A 15045-nucleotide genomic window follows, 5' to 3' on the forward strand; every position below is an offset into this window, starting at 1 on the left:
TGAAATTAAAGCTTGAATCAGAAAGGGCAGACTCAAGGTGAAGAGCTCACCATTGTGTTTCTTGGGACCTTAAATCCTGTATTCCCTAAGTTTTGTACTTGACCCTGTAAATGCATCTTGAGTGCACGAATGCCTGGTGTAACTCTCAAAGGAGCAGCCGGAAGGGGCCAGCTCTGCTTGGTGCTGAACAGAGAAAGGTGTGTGCTTTTAAAGGGCCTGCAGAAGTTATGACCTAGAACTAAACTGTCTGTAGACAACTGGAAAACACAAAGGAGTGGCATGGAACAGACATCTATCTACAGCACAAGGTATTCTTGAGCCTCCACATGAAGCTATTTTTGAGCTGTGCAGGTGTATTCTTGCTCATTTTTGTCTGGTACTGATCAGACAAGGAGTGCATATAGCTCTAAAATGATAAATAAATAAATAAGTAAATTAAACTTGTTCATACTTCACCCTCCAGGGTAGAACAGATGCATTTTCCTCTTGTTGCCTGGAAAATTTGATCTCTTCATGTCAAATTTAATGCTGAGAAGCTTCTAAGTTTCTGAAATGTCAAGTTTTCCTGTTGGGAGCTATGCAATGTGTGATTGCAGAGGTATTAATTCAGCTGTTGCTGTGTCTGCCAATCCCGATCCTGAAGCAGACTTCAAACCCCAGTGGCCCTTGAAAAATGAGGAAATGAGCTAAACACAAGTTCCTAGCTCTTACCATGCAGAACAGAAAGATGGGGGGTTTTGTTCATTTCACAGCCTTTACTACCTGGCACTGTATTGCTTTTAGCATGAAGTAGCCATATACTTTGTATAGTTCAGAATGGCAAAGCAGGACTATCACAAACTATGAAAATTTCATTAGAAATACATTTTATTAAAGTTAATGCTTGGCATTTTATTAGAGTTACTGCTTGGCAGTAAAAACTCAAGCTGTTCTGTAGCGCCAACTCATTTTCAATAAAGATTAGAGAACAGACTGTATTTTTTTTGTCTCTTATAGAGCAATTCTCATTAACCTGTGCTTCATTCTATTTTATGGCAGAAATTCTTTGACCTTGAGGAAGAGAGTGCCTGCTTTCTTAAAGAACAGAAGAACACTTCCCTTCCCAAATTGAATCGTAACAAATACATGGTGACTGATGGAGCTGCATATATTGGTAAGTAACCACATCTCAAGAAATTCTAGTTTGTATCCAAAGGCCTTTTGTCTACAGCTGATAATGTTTTTTAAGTGAAGATAATAGTTCATTTCTCGGGGAATCTGGATGATGACTGAGCTTTGAGCCTCTTCTCAGTTAAAACTTTTTCTTCCCCTACGAATCAGTTTCCCAAGACCAACATTCTGTTTTCAGTATCTTAAAACACAAATACAACACAATTTATGAAGCAGGTATATTAATGTACATTATTAGCATATTCTCTTGGTTCTGCAAGCCAATGAAGATGGAGTGTTCTCCTTTCCCCATGTGATCACTAAAGCTATGGTCAATCCTGGCAAATACTGTACAGATGCCATTCATCCTCATCATCCAAAGTCTTATTCCATTTACTATAATGATATTTCAGACACTCTCCTAACATTAGGTACATATCTAACTGGTATTTTGGGTTGAAGATGTATTTAAGTAAAGGTGCTATATGGCACCTCACAAAAATTCACTACCACTCAAATGCATACTGATTGCAGGCTGAAAACTACCTTTGGAAAAATCTGAGTTGTGCATAAGCTTATGGGATCAGAAAACCACTACTGAATTCAAAAGCAACTCATGGCATTTTAAAAAGCCAGGAGAGAAGACATGCATTGTGGTCTGCTGCAGTTCGATGCTTTAGGGATCTTACAGATGCACTGCCAAGGGCTGACTGCCCGTGAGGGCAGAGGCAATGAGGGAGGGCAAAGGCTGCAACCCAAAAGCAAGGCCCACACACATCAACAGTGGGACAATCCCAAGTTGTGTAGAGACACAACTAAAACCTACTCCGAACAGCCCACCCTGATGGGCTCGAAACACACACACCTCATAACCTATCCAAATCTTTTTTTTTACATCAAATACTGCAGCTCATTCCTCCCTCATCTCCAGAAGGTTTTATGATACCCACCTGCCCCTCCCAGAAATAGTTTTTTTCACTCCATTTTAAATTCTTTTACATAGCTAGATCAATTCTCAGTCCCTTGGAACTCATCTACACAGCTTAGATTCTTAGCCAAGTTGGGTTTTTTCTTTCCCATTGTCCTTGCATCCTCAGCTACATATAAATAAAAGAAATTATCAAAGCTCTGTGAAATTAATACAAATGGATGCTAAGGACCTGGTATATCTTTTACTTGAAAGCATAGGAAAAAATGTCCTTTATGATGAGGCTTCAATTTATCATCCTTGACAGCTTTAGAATGCTTAACATTTCCTGCTGAAGTAACAGCCTTTTTTGTCCAAAATACTGCATGTCTTTTAAGTGTACAATTATATTATTAATATTAATTAAATTTTAGTTAATTAATTAAGTGTATAATTATATTAAAATACCTACAGTTTTAGTGAAATAAAAAGAAGTAACTGAAACACTTGGTTTACCTGTTTTCCATTAGTCCAATTACCCTTTTTGCCCTGCTATCCCCAGGATTCAATGTGCTAATTGGCTACATTAGATTTCGACAAAGGTGGTAATAGCTGGCATAAACCAGTAACATCTATTTTTCTTTCCTCAGAGAGTATCTATCAATGGGTAACTTGTAAAAGATCTATTAGTTTGGAACTTGAAATTGTTTATCCATCAAAAAAAAAAAATTATTCTTAGGACTGAAAAGGCCATTGAGGAAAGTAAATGGAGTAATAATACAATAGCTGTGAAAGGAAGAGCAAATTAGTTTTGAATAAATAGAAGAAGCTGTTTTCACTTCTGAAGGCTTAGAGCTGTTAAAACTTCCAGGAACAATCTTCACTACGCATGGTATGTATTGGAGCTTTTTCTTCCCTGCTAGTGTTAAAAAACCCCAACAACTGATTTCCATTTCTGCACTGGGGAAAATGGTAGTGTTTCATCCTGGATTGCCTTTAGGGAGATAATTTTTTTTTTGTTTGGTTCTCTTTTTAATGTTAGAAACTCACTGTTTATTCCTGCCTTTGCTTGCAGGTAATTTTGATTGGGTAGGAAATGCTTTTACGCAGAATGCTGGAGCTGGCCTTGTTATCAACCAAGCAGACGCGGGGAACAGCACAAGCATCATTAAGCAACTCAAGGCCGTTTTTGAAAGGGACTGGTATTCACATTATGCCAAAAGTTTACAACCAACAAAAATCCCAAACTGCTTTAACCACAAACTTACTAAAGGAACTTCAAATAAGACTGCCATGAGCAATGTGAATTAGAAAGACTATTTTACCGTTTAGTATTGCAATGAAGAATTATGTTGGGGTGTAGCCTTCTTTCATATTTACAGACAAAAGACTTAAAGAAAAAGCAAAAAAAAAGTTTGGTTTGGGGGGGGTGTTTTTAGGAAAAAGCACACTTATATTAAATCTGTCTAACCTATATTCTCTATATGAATTATTTAAGACTTTCAAATTTGTTACTTCTGACACTGAATGTCATTTCCGCTTCCATGTGAATTTTAATGTTCCACATTTGAATTTATCAGCATGTGTCAATGTTTCTGTTTTAGGACTTTTCCCAATTGCCAACCTGGCTAGAACAAACCTTGAGGCAAAATGAAGATTCAAGCTATGAAATGGCATTCTAAGATCAATTGTTATTGACATACAAATAGATGGTAGGTTTACTGTAATAGCAAATGTAAAGGACTAAGCAAAGTTTCACCCATATAAATAATTCCCTTTAAATAACTACCTAGTCATAAAAATACTTCCTGGTTTTGAGCATTTACTTTGAGTATCACTATTCCATGTCTTCTAACTAGCCTTAAAATACATTAAAGTTACAGGACTCGTAATTCATTCATCTCCTGACAGTATGAGAAATTTTTGAGGAGTTGGGGTTGGCCTCATCAAGTTTGTCATATTCCCTAAAGCTTCTCAGATTCTTTTATCAAAGTACTGTGGATTCCTTTCAACAGAATAGTTATTTCCAATTACATGCATTTCATCTAACAGTGAAAATCTCTGGATTAATAGCTAAAACCTAGGACTGAATTTTTTTTTTATGTTTTTGTAATCTCAAGAAAATTTCTTCCCCAAGTTAAATATTTATCATCTGTGAGTCAGCAGATATGTGATGACTCATTATCAAACCAATGCACATCTCAAAATCAAATACTGCTTTTTCGAAAGGTCAGGGGTTATGCAAAATCATGCAATAATTGTCGTTAAATGATCATCTAGTAATTTTGTTGTTTTTTACACCTGAAGAGTTTGCTTTCTTAACTTCTACTTTAAAAAGAAATAAAAATTGTGAAATGACATTTTTTTGTTAAAATGTCATCCATATAGGTAAATACATCTGCATGGACAGAAAAGTGATGCTTTAATTTAGACCACAGTTTTTAGTTGGTGTCAAAAGTGTGCCTCTACAATCACAACTCAGTTGCACCAAGAAGCAACTGTTCTATGAAAGTGTGAATTTACTCTTTGAAGAAATACACAGAAATGTTTGATGACAGATTTTTCTCCAGTCAGAGATGTAATACATAGTTTCAAAATAAAAATGTTTCACTGCTATGCCTCTGCTTCCATTGAAGAAATATAGCCATGAAGGCAAACTGCATTCTGCATTTCGTTAAATATTCACAGAACCTTTTCGAAAACGATGACTTTTCTTCTCATTTCCTGCTGGCACACTTCAAAAGCAGAGGGCAAAAAGAGAAAGAAACCTAACCACGTTGCAATGTATTACTTTAATCTTAAGAAGAAGTCAAAAACCCACCTTGACTCTCAAAACATAGGTTACACTTATAAGGTAAATAATTAAAATTTATTTTAAGGTAAGCACAGCTTAGGAAATTCTAATAAATCAACATATGCACAACTTCAAATTGTCAGCTAGAGACACCCCACAAGACTAATTATGACCCCAAAAGGCACACTTTTGACAAAGAATCTTTGTTTCTTTTGCAATTGCAAAGATTTACGTCATCTTACTGAAAATAATGATAAAACAAAAAATTTTTAAGATTGTCAACTTTTACAGAAAATATTTTGCACAGCTCCAATGTCAATAACATTTTCTGATATTCAGATAAACACATGCCACGTATTAGTCTCACACACACAGCAAAGTATATAATCCGACATACTGATAAGAAACAACTATTTAAAAAGAAAATGGTTTTCTGAGTTGCTATGAGGAAAGATCCTTGTGAGGAGAAATTTCTGGGTTTTCTTCCTTCTGTATATAATTTAGAGTATGTATAGCAAGTATGGGAGAAAGATCCCCAGCACTTAACTTACTTGTTGTGGATATTTTGCTTTGTTTAAGAAATTAATATAAGTCCAGATTAATTTCTGGTGAAAATTTCAGCTGAGTTATACCACCAATAACTTTAGTCTTACGAGTCAAAAAAAACCCCACAAAATGAACAAACAAAAAGCCCACCACATTTTTAAAAGCTGGTTGAGACAGTTGTACAGTGTCTGAGGTCCCCATGGATGGGTGATCTTAAAGTTTGAGATAAACTTAATACGATGTCCTTACATAAAACAAAAAAACCCACTTTCTGGAGTTGTTAATTGTAGCACCTAATGGCAATAATATACAGTAATCAATCAGTGTAGGGGGTTTATTCCCTCTTGCATTATGATCCTGAAAATGTGTTAAGTTTTGTAAATGACATCTTGTATAAATAATGGAGGATCTGAGTGGAACAGAAATTTGTCAGACAGTAAAGCTAAGCTGTCTGTTTATAAAACAGGATTTTATTGATGAAATCAGACTGATCACTGACTGATTTAGTATAACAAATGAATAGTAAAATAGTTTTACTGGACAGATCCTAGGAAAATGCAGATCATGAATACTAACAAGATCTGTTAGTTTACAAATATTATTGGCTAGATAAACAAATTCTTGGTGCTTCAATGACCCCCCTCAAAGAGCAGATACATAAAAGTACATTTTAAAAGTGGCAGTATGTTTTAGTTTTATGAATTGGAAGAATTTGGGTGGTTTTGAACAACTTTCAATGTGAAATACTGGCCAGCTATCCGATAAATGGAATGGCAGACTCAAATTTCATTTGGTATGAAGTATGGATCAATACTGTAATAACTGTTTAGAATGGTGTCAGCTCCAAAGCAGTACAGAAGGCCTTGATCTATTACATTAGCCAAAAGACAAAGTGCATCCTTGGACTTCAGCAAATAGGAAATTTAAAATACCAGATTATTTTTTGAAACTGTCTAAGGGGATTATCGCCAATTATTTGGCTTGGGCCAACGCTGTTACTGTTTAACTAGATTTGCTACAACAGCCTCGATTTTGGCTTCAGGTCCTTCTACCACTGTAGTAAATCTGAAGCAAATTCATTACAGTGATTTCACACTAGTTTAGCAGGGTTCAGAGTCTAAACTAGTTTCCTCTTGCTTCCGCTCTCCTGAGTATCACCACTGCACAGGCTATTTCCTAACTTAACAGGGATTTGCATTCAGGGGTTTCTCCCAAACCTCACAGGCATAACCCAAAAGATGCACTTTCTCTAGGCCCCTTCTAACTGGCATTGGTAACTGTCATATTAAAGGCAATTTCCTAAACAGAACAGTTTTATTGTTAAAGAATATAGACTGTAATTGTTGTTTGCTGCAAACATTTACTAGTGCCTTATTCATACAAGTTTTTGTTTAACTGTTCCTCACATGAAGACCTGCAAAAGATCCTGTATTTAGTACTGAGGCATACAGCAAACTTCCTAAGTAAAAAGACATTGTCATGTTTACAGTTTAGTACCTAAAACTAGAGTCACAAAAAGACAAAAACTGACTGCAAGATATTGGTCCAAACCACAAGCACATCTAAACTGGAGTGTTTTTATCCAATCCCGGTTCAAGAACTAAATTTCACAGTTTACTCCTGGGTTCATTATCAACTAATCTACAACATAGTTGAATTATTCTGTCCTGCCAAAGTATAAAATCTGAATTCCCCCAAACATCTGGCTGATATCAAAACCATAATCATAGAAATTCCTGTGAGCACAGGTTGAAGTCCAAATATCACGTAGTGGCTACTTTCCAGATCTTGCATGTTAAGTCTCAAGTTGTTTTGGACCAGCTACTTTTTCTGCCAGAAGCATGAACTAGTATCCACAACTACTCTCACTTTCTCTTTGAAGACCAGAAAGGCATGGATTATGTGCCATAGCACAATGGCTGTAGCTGTACCCTAACAGGAACAGGTTTAGGTTTTACCCAGTACAGGGCCAGGTGTGCCTCCCAGTAAATCTGTCCTGGTGGATCAGAAGAGAGCTTGAGAAACAAGTAGAAAAGCCTCCAAATGCTACTTTTAAGACGTACCCATTATTTGCTATACTACCAGCTGCCTAAATTCTACTACTTTGTTGAGATTTGCACACATAAAAACTGAACAAATAAGTTCTGTTACCTGCCAGTTAACCCTAATTAAGAAAAAATCCAGACAATTTATAGGGTTTTTTGTGACTTTAGCGTGTATTTACTGGAAAGAGTGTACGCACTCTCATTAAGATGGTAAAAGACATCAGCTGGCTATTCCAGTTCTTCAATCTAAAGTCCTAAATATCCCAGTCTCAGATCATTATGCACTTGACTCCTGAGCATGGCCTTATAGAGTGCACTAAGTTGTCTTAAAACCTTTCTGGTCTTCAAAATTAACTCTTCATTTTAATACAAAAATATTGACTAAATATTTAGTATGTTTCCAGATGGTAATTTCTGGTGCTGTGTTTTTCTTCCACTCTTACTCTTTCTCTACCTACATCTATCATATATTCATGTTTTTTCAGTCATCGTTACTCCAGTGCAATCTGTGTAAAGAAATCAGAATGAATCCTTGGTGTGTTTAAAATTCACAGTGATGCCTCCCAAGTTGAAGGTACCAGTGAACATGCTCCACTTCTAACACTGCAAGGTATAGCAGCTCAACTGAAGCTGTAGGAGATTGCTTTTCTTAGCTGTAGTTTTTCACTTTAATTACTGCTGGATGTTATTTATGAATTTCTCAGTATTGAATCAGGTTGCTCTTGGATCATCACTTGCACAAATGCCTTAGAAGCTTGCCAAACTAGCATGTAAAAGAGACCTCATTCAAAATAGTTTAGACAAGAAAAGAAGAACTCATGTGCTTTACGCTCTGAAGGGTGCTGAAGTCAATGGATAAACTCCAGTCTTACCATCAAGTGGAGCTTTCTATTTATCTCCTGTTTAGATAACCCCTCATGGACTTCCAGGAAAAGTCTGTGAGAACTCTGTGTTTGAATTACCTTGCAATCAGGAATTTACAGAGAATCTGAGTGAAGAATCCAGCTGTATTGAGTGATTCAACACTGTAACTTAAACTGGATTTTCATGAAACCACATTTATATTCCACATCTATATGATACAACTGCATAAACATGCTAATGTCAGGTTTTCCCTACAGTTCAAAAACATGTAGGACAAAAATCAAGCTACTGCAGCCTGTTTCTGAAAACATTGTTAAAAATGGCTTTTAAGAGCATAATTCAATTCTGGCTGCAAATTATTCTGCTATAGTAGTGTAGTAAGCTCTATTTTGCTCACAACAAATTCTACACTGTGATTTTACAGGAAGACTCAATAACTTTTTAACCCTGTAAAATAACCGTGATCATTCCCTCTTTAAGAACAGAAAGAAGGTTGATGGCCAATTCAGGCTACAGAACATAACAAAATACAATAAAATGGCTGGAAACTGCAGCATTCCAGAGGATTATTTTGTGTTATTTTATGTTGCATGGCCGCAAACATGAACAATATGAATTACATGTATCACAATGGTGTTGTGTGAACATGTGGTGGATGTTGAATCTTACACAGTAAAATCCATCCCTCCTGTAAACAGCATAAAATGTAGTAAGGGTAGAGAGGAAGAGGCAAAAAGAGCCAAACTAACTTGAATCAGCTTGAGTTAATGGACTGGATGCTGACCTAAAAGCTCTGGACTGCATTTTTGTTTTGTTCCTTTCTCTGCAAAATCCTGTATTTCTTATGCATCCTCCTTGCTTGTCTTTATATGAATGAACTCCTGCGATTGTTTTCAGAATGAGGAAAGAACCTTTAACAGCTACAAACTTATGCTTAACAGAAAGAAATCAGCATGAATACAAGCCCGTTCATTTCTGTTTAGCAGGTACTGAGTAGTAAAGCACTATTTGAAAGAGGACTCTCCCTCGCACATTAGAAGTTTCTAGTGTAATATAAGCAAGAATTGACAACATAGCACATGCCTGCAGATTTCACATCACACGTGGCATTTGCTTGTGTTCTCTCAATGTACAAGAACAGTCATCAGACAGACACCATTCTGAACTACTGATAAACTGGTGAAAACTAAGCACAAGCATCAGGCAATCCAACTTGACACACTCAAATGAGGAAAAGGAATCCTCCCAGAAGAGCCAACTATATAAAGTTTATAAGTCACTTAGAAGCTAGAATTATTTTCAGATATCATTTTGGGGGACTTAATGGGGAATTTAATGAGGAAGGAATCTTTCTGTTATGTATTAAAGGCATGCACCATTATATGTGGTGTCTAAGCAAGACAGCATAAAAATGTAAAATGAGAAGCTCTTCAAGTGGAAGTATATAGACCAACATTTTCTTGACTGACCTGCTAACAAATATTTTCTAGTGGATTTGCTTAACATTCAATTACTTCACAATATTCTCTTAAATTACTCTGCAAGTATTCCTCATTTGTATTTCTTCAAGAGACACTGTACCTGCATTCGGTGTTTTACTTGAAACTTGACAAAAAAGCAGGATGCTTCTGGAAGTGACAGCTGTTTCTTTCTAAAGGTCAGAGGGCTTTCTTGCATCTAACTTGTCCTCTTACTGCCTCCTACTTCTTCAGCAACCCAGTCCAGGCTTACACTTGTCATTGCCTGAGTAGCAAAGAAAATTAAGTATTTTTAGTCACCTGCTTTTTCTGAAAACTGCTGGCTGTTCAACATATTTTTGCCCTTTGAGAGATCCCTCATCTAATGAGATACTAAAAGTATAATAAAGGAGGCCAAGCACATAATTCCAGCTGCCTCATATAATGTGGAAAAACACATACACAAAATTTGGAAACAGAGATGGAAGGCGGGGGTGGGGAGAATGCTTGAGAAGCTTTAAATGAGGTAGAGGTTCTTCTGATGATATAAATATCTCTTCTGGTGAACTTATTTTATTCTAGAATAAACCATTCTTCACCACACAGACAGATTTGCAATGACTGAAATGTGTGGCTAACTTTAGCATGAAAAGGTGAGAGATCAAACACCCCTCGTCTTTATGAATTGAACTAATTTCTTCACTAAGTAGGCCAGGTGGAAGAAGCAGGTAACATTGGTTCCCGTTCTGAGGGAATAGGCCAGGTTGCTACTAGAAATAGGGCTGATAAGGTTTCTAAAGAAGGCAAAGATCTTATGCATCTGACTTCTATTAATTCTCACAAGATGGTGCATCTCTGTGGGAAATTGGGGTTCACAGCTTTAGTAACAATTTCTTTGTGGCAAACTGTCAGACTTCTCAGGAGAGCTCCTTTTCCTCCTTCTCACTATGCTCAAGACAGTTGTGACATCTGCTTTTAACAATCTCCAGATTCTTCAAAGGCATTACTAAACTAGATTGTAAGAATTTTCCCTGTGGAAAGGAAAAATGAATGGCAGGTTCAGCGAGGAATCCAAAGAATGTAGTATAAATATTAAGATACGTAGAAAATCAGGATCAAAACCACAAGGCAGTCTCATTTTTGCCAACTAAGGAAACTTGGGAAAATAACTGAGAGGCTAATGCAGTAACTTAGATTAATGAGACTGAAATTTATAAACCTAAACTCTGTTACTTTTATGGACAGTCCCCATATCTAAACTGCTGCTCTCATTATGCAGAGAGGAATCAGTGAACTGCTTTGATACGCTGCACAAAGGTTTTGGCATTCAAAGTCTTATGTCCATTTCTGAGTGTATACAGCTTAAAAGGTAGCCTAGAAAATGAGATTCTGTGTATATTTATGCAGATCTTACTTCCAAATAATCATTGAAAACCAGCCACTTCTCACAGCATTTGTGTCTTCAGATGTCATCACAGAGATCTTACTAAACAAGTCTGGAGAAAAGGCAGAAAAGCAACATCTGTGGCAGCAAGTAAGCCAACTAAAAAAAGCTGCAAGCCCATTTTCCAAGTGCTAGTTGATACAATAAAAGCATTCAGATGCCCCTATCCAGCTCAGATTCCAAATGTCCTTGTATCGGATTCCAAATACAGACTTTAGGCTCCTCACACGTGTACACACAGAGACACATCCTCAAAGGAAAAATGAGTATCTATGCCAGAAGAGCTTGGAACGTCCACCATGACTTGTTCCACTGCTGTCCTACTCTTAAATAAGGCTGATAGGAAATAGTACAGCTTTCTGGAAAGGGCCAGTATCCTTTACTAGAAAATGCAAATATGCACACAAAGAGACTCAGAATAATGAGTGGACTCCTGGCTGCAGCACAGAGGGACATCAATGTCACCATTTCTGATAGCACACACCAAAGCCATCTACTCACCTTGTCATTCCCACACTGCATGTGTGCCAAAGCTCACTTTTTTAAAAAACAAAGGGCAGTGTTTCTCTCTGAATGAAACATTCCAGAGAGGATTATACCTTTCCTTTTTTTTTCAATAGAGAGAACAGCAATCACCACCCCATTTCTTTCTTCCCTTTCCACACTCCATTTTGCAAATTAGCAAATGTTTCCACCATCTCTGCCTCATCTGTCCTTTTCCTTTTCAAGCTATTTCCTAAATGCTGTTTCTGAATCCCTTGCTACTGCTTTGTACACAAGGATGAATTCCTGCAACTTGCACTGTTGGTGCTGTAACATCCTACAAGGTTACTTCCACTAGCTTTACCTGAAGTGCTCAGAAGAGGGAAGTGCATGCACACAATGTTTAAAGACACACGAATTACTGTGTATGAAGACAGGGGAAGTCAGGGCAGAAGCAGAATGCAGGCACTACTGGAAAAATACCTGGAGGGAAAGGGTCTAAAGTCATACTCCTCAATCTGATTTCACCTTGGAACATCCAAAACCTGTATCAGGATCTAGAGCTCAATTTTGCAAACCTTGCACAACTAACACAAGCCTTGCCTCCAGGTGTTCTGTTTGCTGTTGTCCTGGAGTCACACGCCAGGTTAACCTGCCAAGCTAGGCAATAACAAGCGAGTCAAAACCACAGACAACTTCAAGACACGTGACCTCAACTTTATCCTCCAGGTGGCTTTTGGCCACAGAGGGGGTCTAACCTGGGTACTTGTCGTCTTGTGACAGTTAAGATGGTCCAAGCTCACCATCGTATATAACACCGCCACCTTCCAAGGAGCAAATGAAGAAAGAAGATCTCTCTGCAAACATATTTTAAATCTCTGAGTGTGACTTTGGCACTGCATTGTATTTCCCAACACAATCTAAAAGTATCAGGAGTCCTGTGCAGAGTTTGCAGAGCAAAAAGGGTATGTACTATATGTTTCCTACTATACCTCTTCTGATGGAATAAATATCAAATAGAAAAATCTGTCTAAACTTATTTTGAAAACTGCATGGCCAGCTTATGCAGTAGCTAGATCTGTGGCAAGGTTACAGTGTTACTCTCTAAGGAGAATACAATTAATATGCGTATATATTTTGTTCAATTCAAGCACTGTGTAGTCTCCAAGTTCTGCTATGAGAAGTATGGATCACTTCTCATTATCCTTCCTATTCCAAAACACAGTATTTATCACAGATGTGTACAATACAGCGGCATAGCTTAGGCCTGTTATATAGGTCAGTATCTGCAATGCACATGAGAACATAGTTTGCCACTGCAAAGGAAAGTGGCTGCAAAATCTATTTTGGATAATCCAGTTTATATTTGAGGAAATCAATGTGTGGTCATTTCTAGAACTGTGAATATAAGGCAACTGCTGCATGCTTGTATATTTGATAAGTTTTATTATACTATATCCTTATATGAATGCCTATGCAGTGTAAATGCTTTAATATAAGATACTGAATGGTTTTTTTACACATTATTTTCTAAACAATGCTACATTTTACTGCATGTTTATTCATTTTTTTTGTGTTTGTACAAAGTGCAAGCAGGAGGACACATGATTTTAATAACTTGCACAGCAGCTATTCAAATCCATTATAAAAACATGTTCTTATGTAAAGACTTAATTTGGCAAGAAATGTGCTTCCTTTAGACAATGGGCTTGGTTCACAGCAATACCTGTGTACTTAATGTTTATTTATTAAAAAACCCACATTATCCCTGAATCTGTAAATGGGGCCATTGACTCTGCTGCGAACCTCTATGTCAGTATGCTTTGGTACCTTTGAAAATGTAAATCTACATTTACTAGGAAAACAGATGACCTGTCCTGATGCAAGCTGAAAAACAGTGCTGTAATTGAAAACGTGCAGTCCTGAGCAGCCATTGTGTTTGGTGCTGCAGGATGACAATGTAGCAATCTTTTTTTTCTTTAAACAGTACTTTTTCATGACCTTAATACAATGAGTTCGTGTTACTTGATTGTGAACTGGGCCCACTGTTTACAGTATTATTATACATAACCAAAGTTCAATGCAATTAACAAAACTGATCAAATTCATCTTTTGGAAGAAAAAAAGAGACTGATTTTGCTGAGGTTTTGGAGACCTGGCTTGGTACAGAGAGAGTGTTGCTTCTGTACCAATGCATTTTAAACATAAGCAAATCACTGGCTGAAAGACTGATGGCTAAGACATCATTGTCAGTGGTAATATGCTGCTGGAAACTAAGTTACCAATGATAAAACGTAAATCAAGGTAGTAATGCATTAATTTAAAGATATGTAAATATTGATTTTAATGCTGCAGCATCATAGATATCATTTTTCACTGCTTTGATATCCAAGGATTCCTAGAAATACACAAATGTATTTTATCTGCTCCATTTTTTAGTTTCGGTACTTTCATTCAAAGCAAAGTAACTCCCATTTCTTTGTACTGCACTGAAATAAAGAATCTTGTTTCAGTACATAATGCTTTTCTCATTCTTTCTGGTCTGTTTCTGTCAGTGTGTGTTTCTGTGAGCACCAAATCCCAGATGCTAGCCCCTAGTGTCCAGCTCCCAGTACCCTGGCTCCCATTCCTCTGTACATACACACACCAAAGGCACAGCAGGCAGCACTGACAGACCACCTGGTGCCTCCATCCGGGGCTCTGCGGAGCCTGAGCAGCGCTGCCACTGGTGCCAGACCACTGGGATTTCTGCAACGGGATCCTCTTTTCTAGTAGACTCACATTAAGATCCTAGTTGGAATCTGGGAAAGCAGGCCCTACGCTGCATTTCCCATTTCTCAGGAGACTGCCAGAGTCATTATGATTTTCTGTTGCCAGAACTGCTGTCACATTCTGTTGAGACTATGAGAGTCCTAACCAAATGAACATAAATTCTCCTCTGATTTGCATCTAAAAAGCTTCTAACCAGATCTAATTCTAAATACTTTGCTCTGTGGAGGCTCATGCTCCAAGTAGTTTGGAAATGAGAACACTCAGGAGCAGATAATACTCAAACAAAAAGGTAAAGACTGACAGGAGAGGGGAGGAAGCTGAATTTCCTGAGATAAGCACTGGCCTCAGTAGCATGTGCTTTTGTAAGAGCTGTTTTATGTTGCACCAGGAAGGCAGCTTGTCTTGGGGTGATTTTATGATAATAATGTGTTTCCCTATCATCTGCTTATTGCCCAGAAATGGGTCCCACAGCTTTAAGCTGGGTCCAGGAGGAGGGGGGGAAAGAAGCCAGGTGAATCCTTCAGAGTGGTTTGTGTTCCAGGACTCACACACACTCCCCTGTGTTCTCACTGCTGCAGAGCCGA

General features: G+C 37.5%; 1 protein-coding gene across 4 annotated transcripts in view; it reads left to right on the forward strand.

Annotated features, from left to right (window-relative positions):
• PLD5 (phospholipase D family member 5) overlaps positions 1 to 14204 on the forward strand; it is a 184557-nt gene extending 170353 nt beyond the window's left edge. For all 4 annotated transcript variants that reach the window (XM_048298663.1, XM_048298665.1, XM_048298666.1 and 1 more), the window contains 2 exons: positions 1039 to 1153; positions 3132 to 14204. In XM_048298663.1, coding sequence (XP_048154620.1) covers positions 1039 to 1153; positions 3132 to 3367 — 351 coding nt within the window. In that variant the 3' untranslated portion in view covers positions 3368 to 14204. The remainder of the gene's footprint in view (positions 1 to 1038; positions 1154 to 3131) is intronic.
• Positions 14205 to 15045: the final 841 nt, after the last annotated feature.

The sequence above is a fragment of the Corvus hawaiiensis genome, chromosome 3 (assembly GCF_020740725.1).
Source record: "Corvus hawaiiensis isolate bCorHaw1 chromosome 3, bCorHaw1.pri.cur, whole genome shotgun sequence".
Classification (NCBI taxonomy): Eukaryota; Metazoa; Chordata; class Aves; order Passeriformes; family Corvidae; genus Corvus; species Corvus hawaiiensis.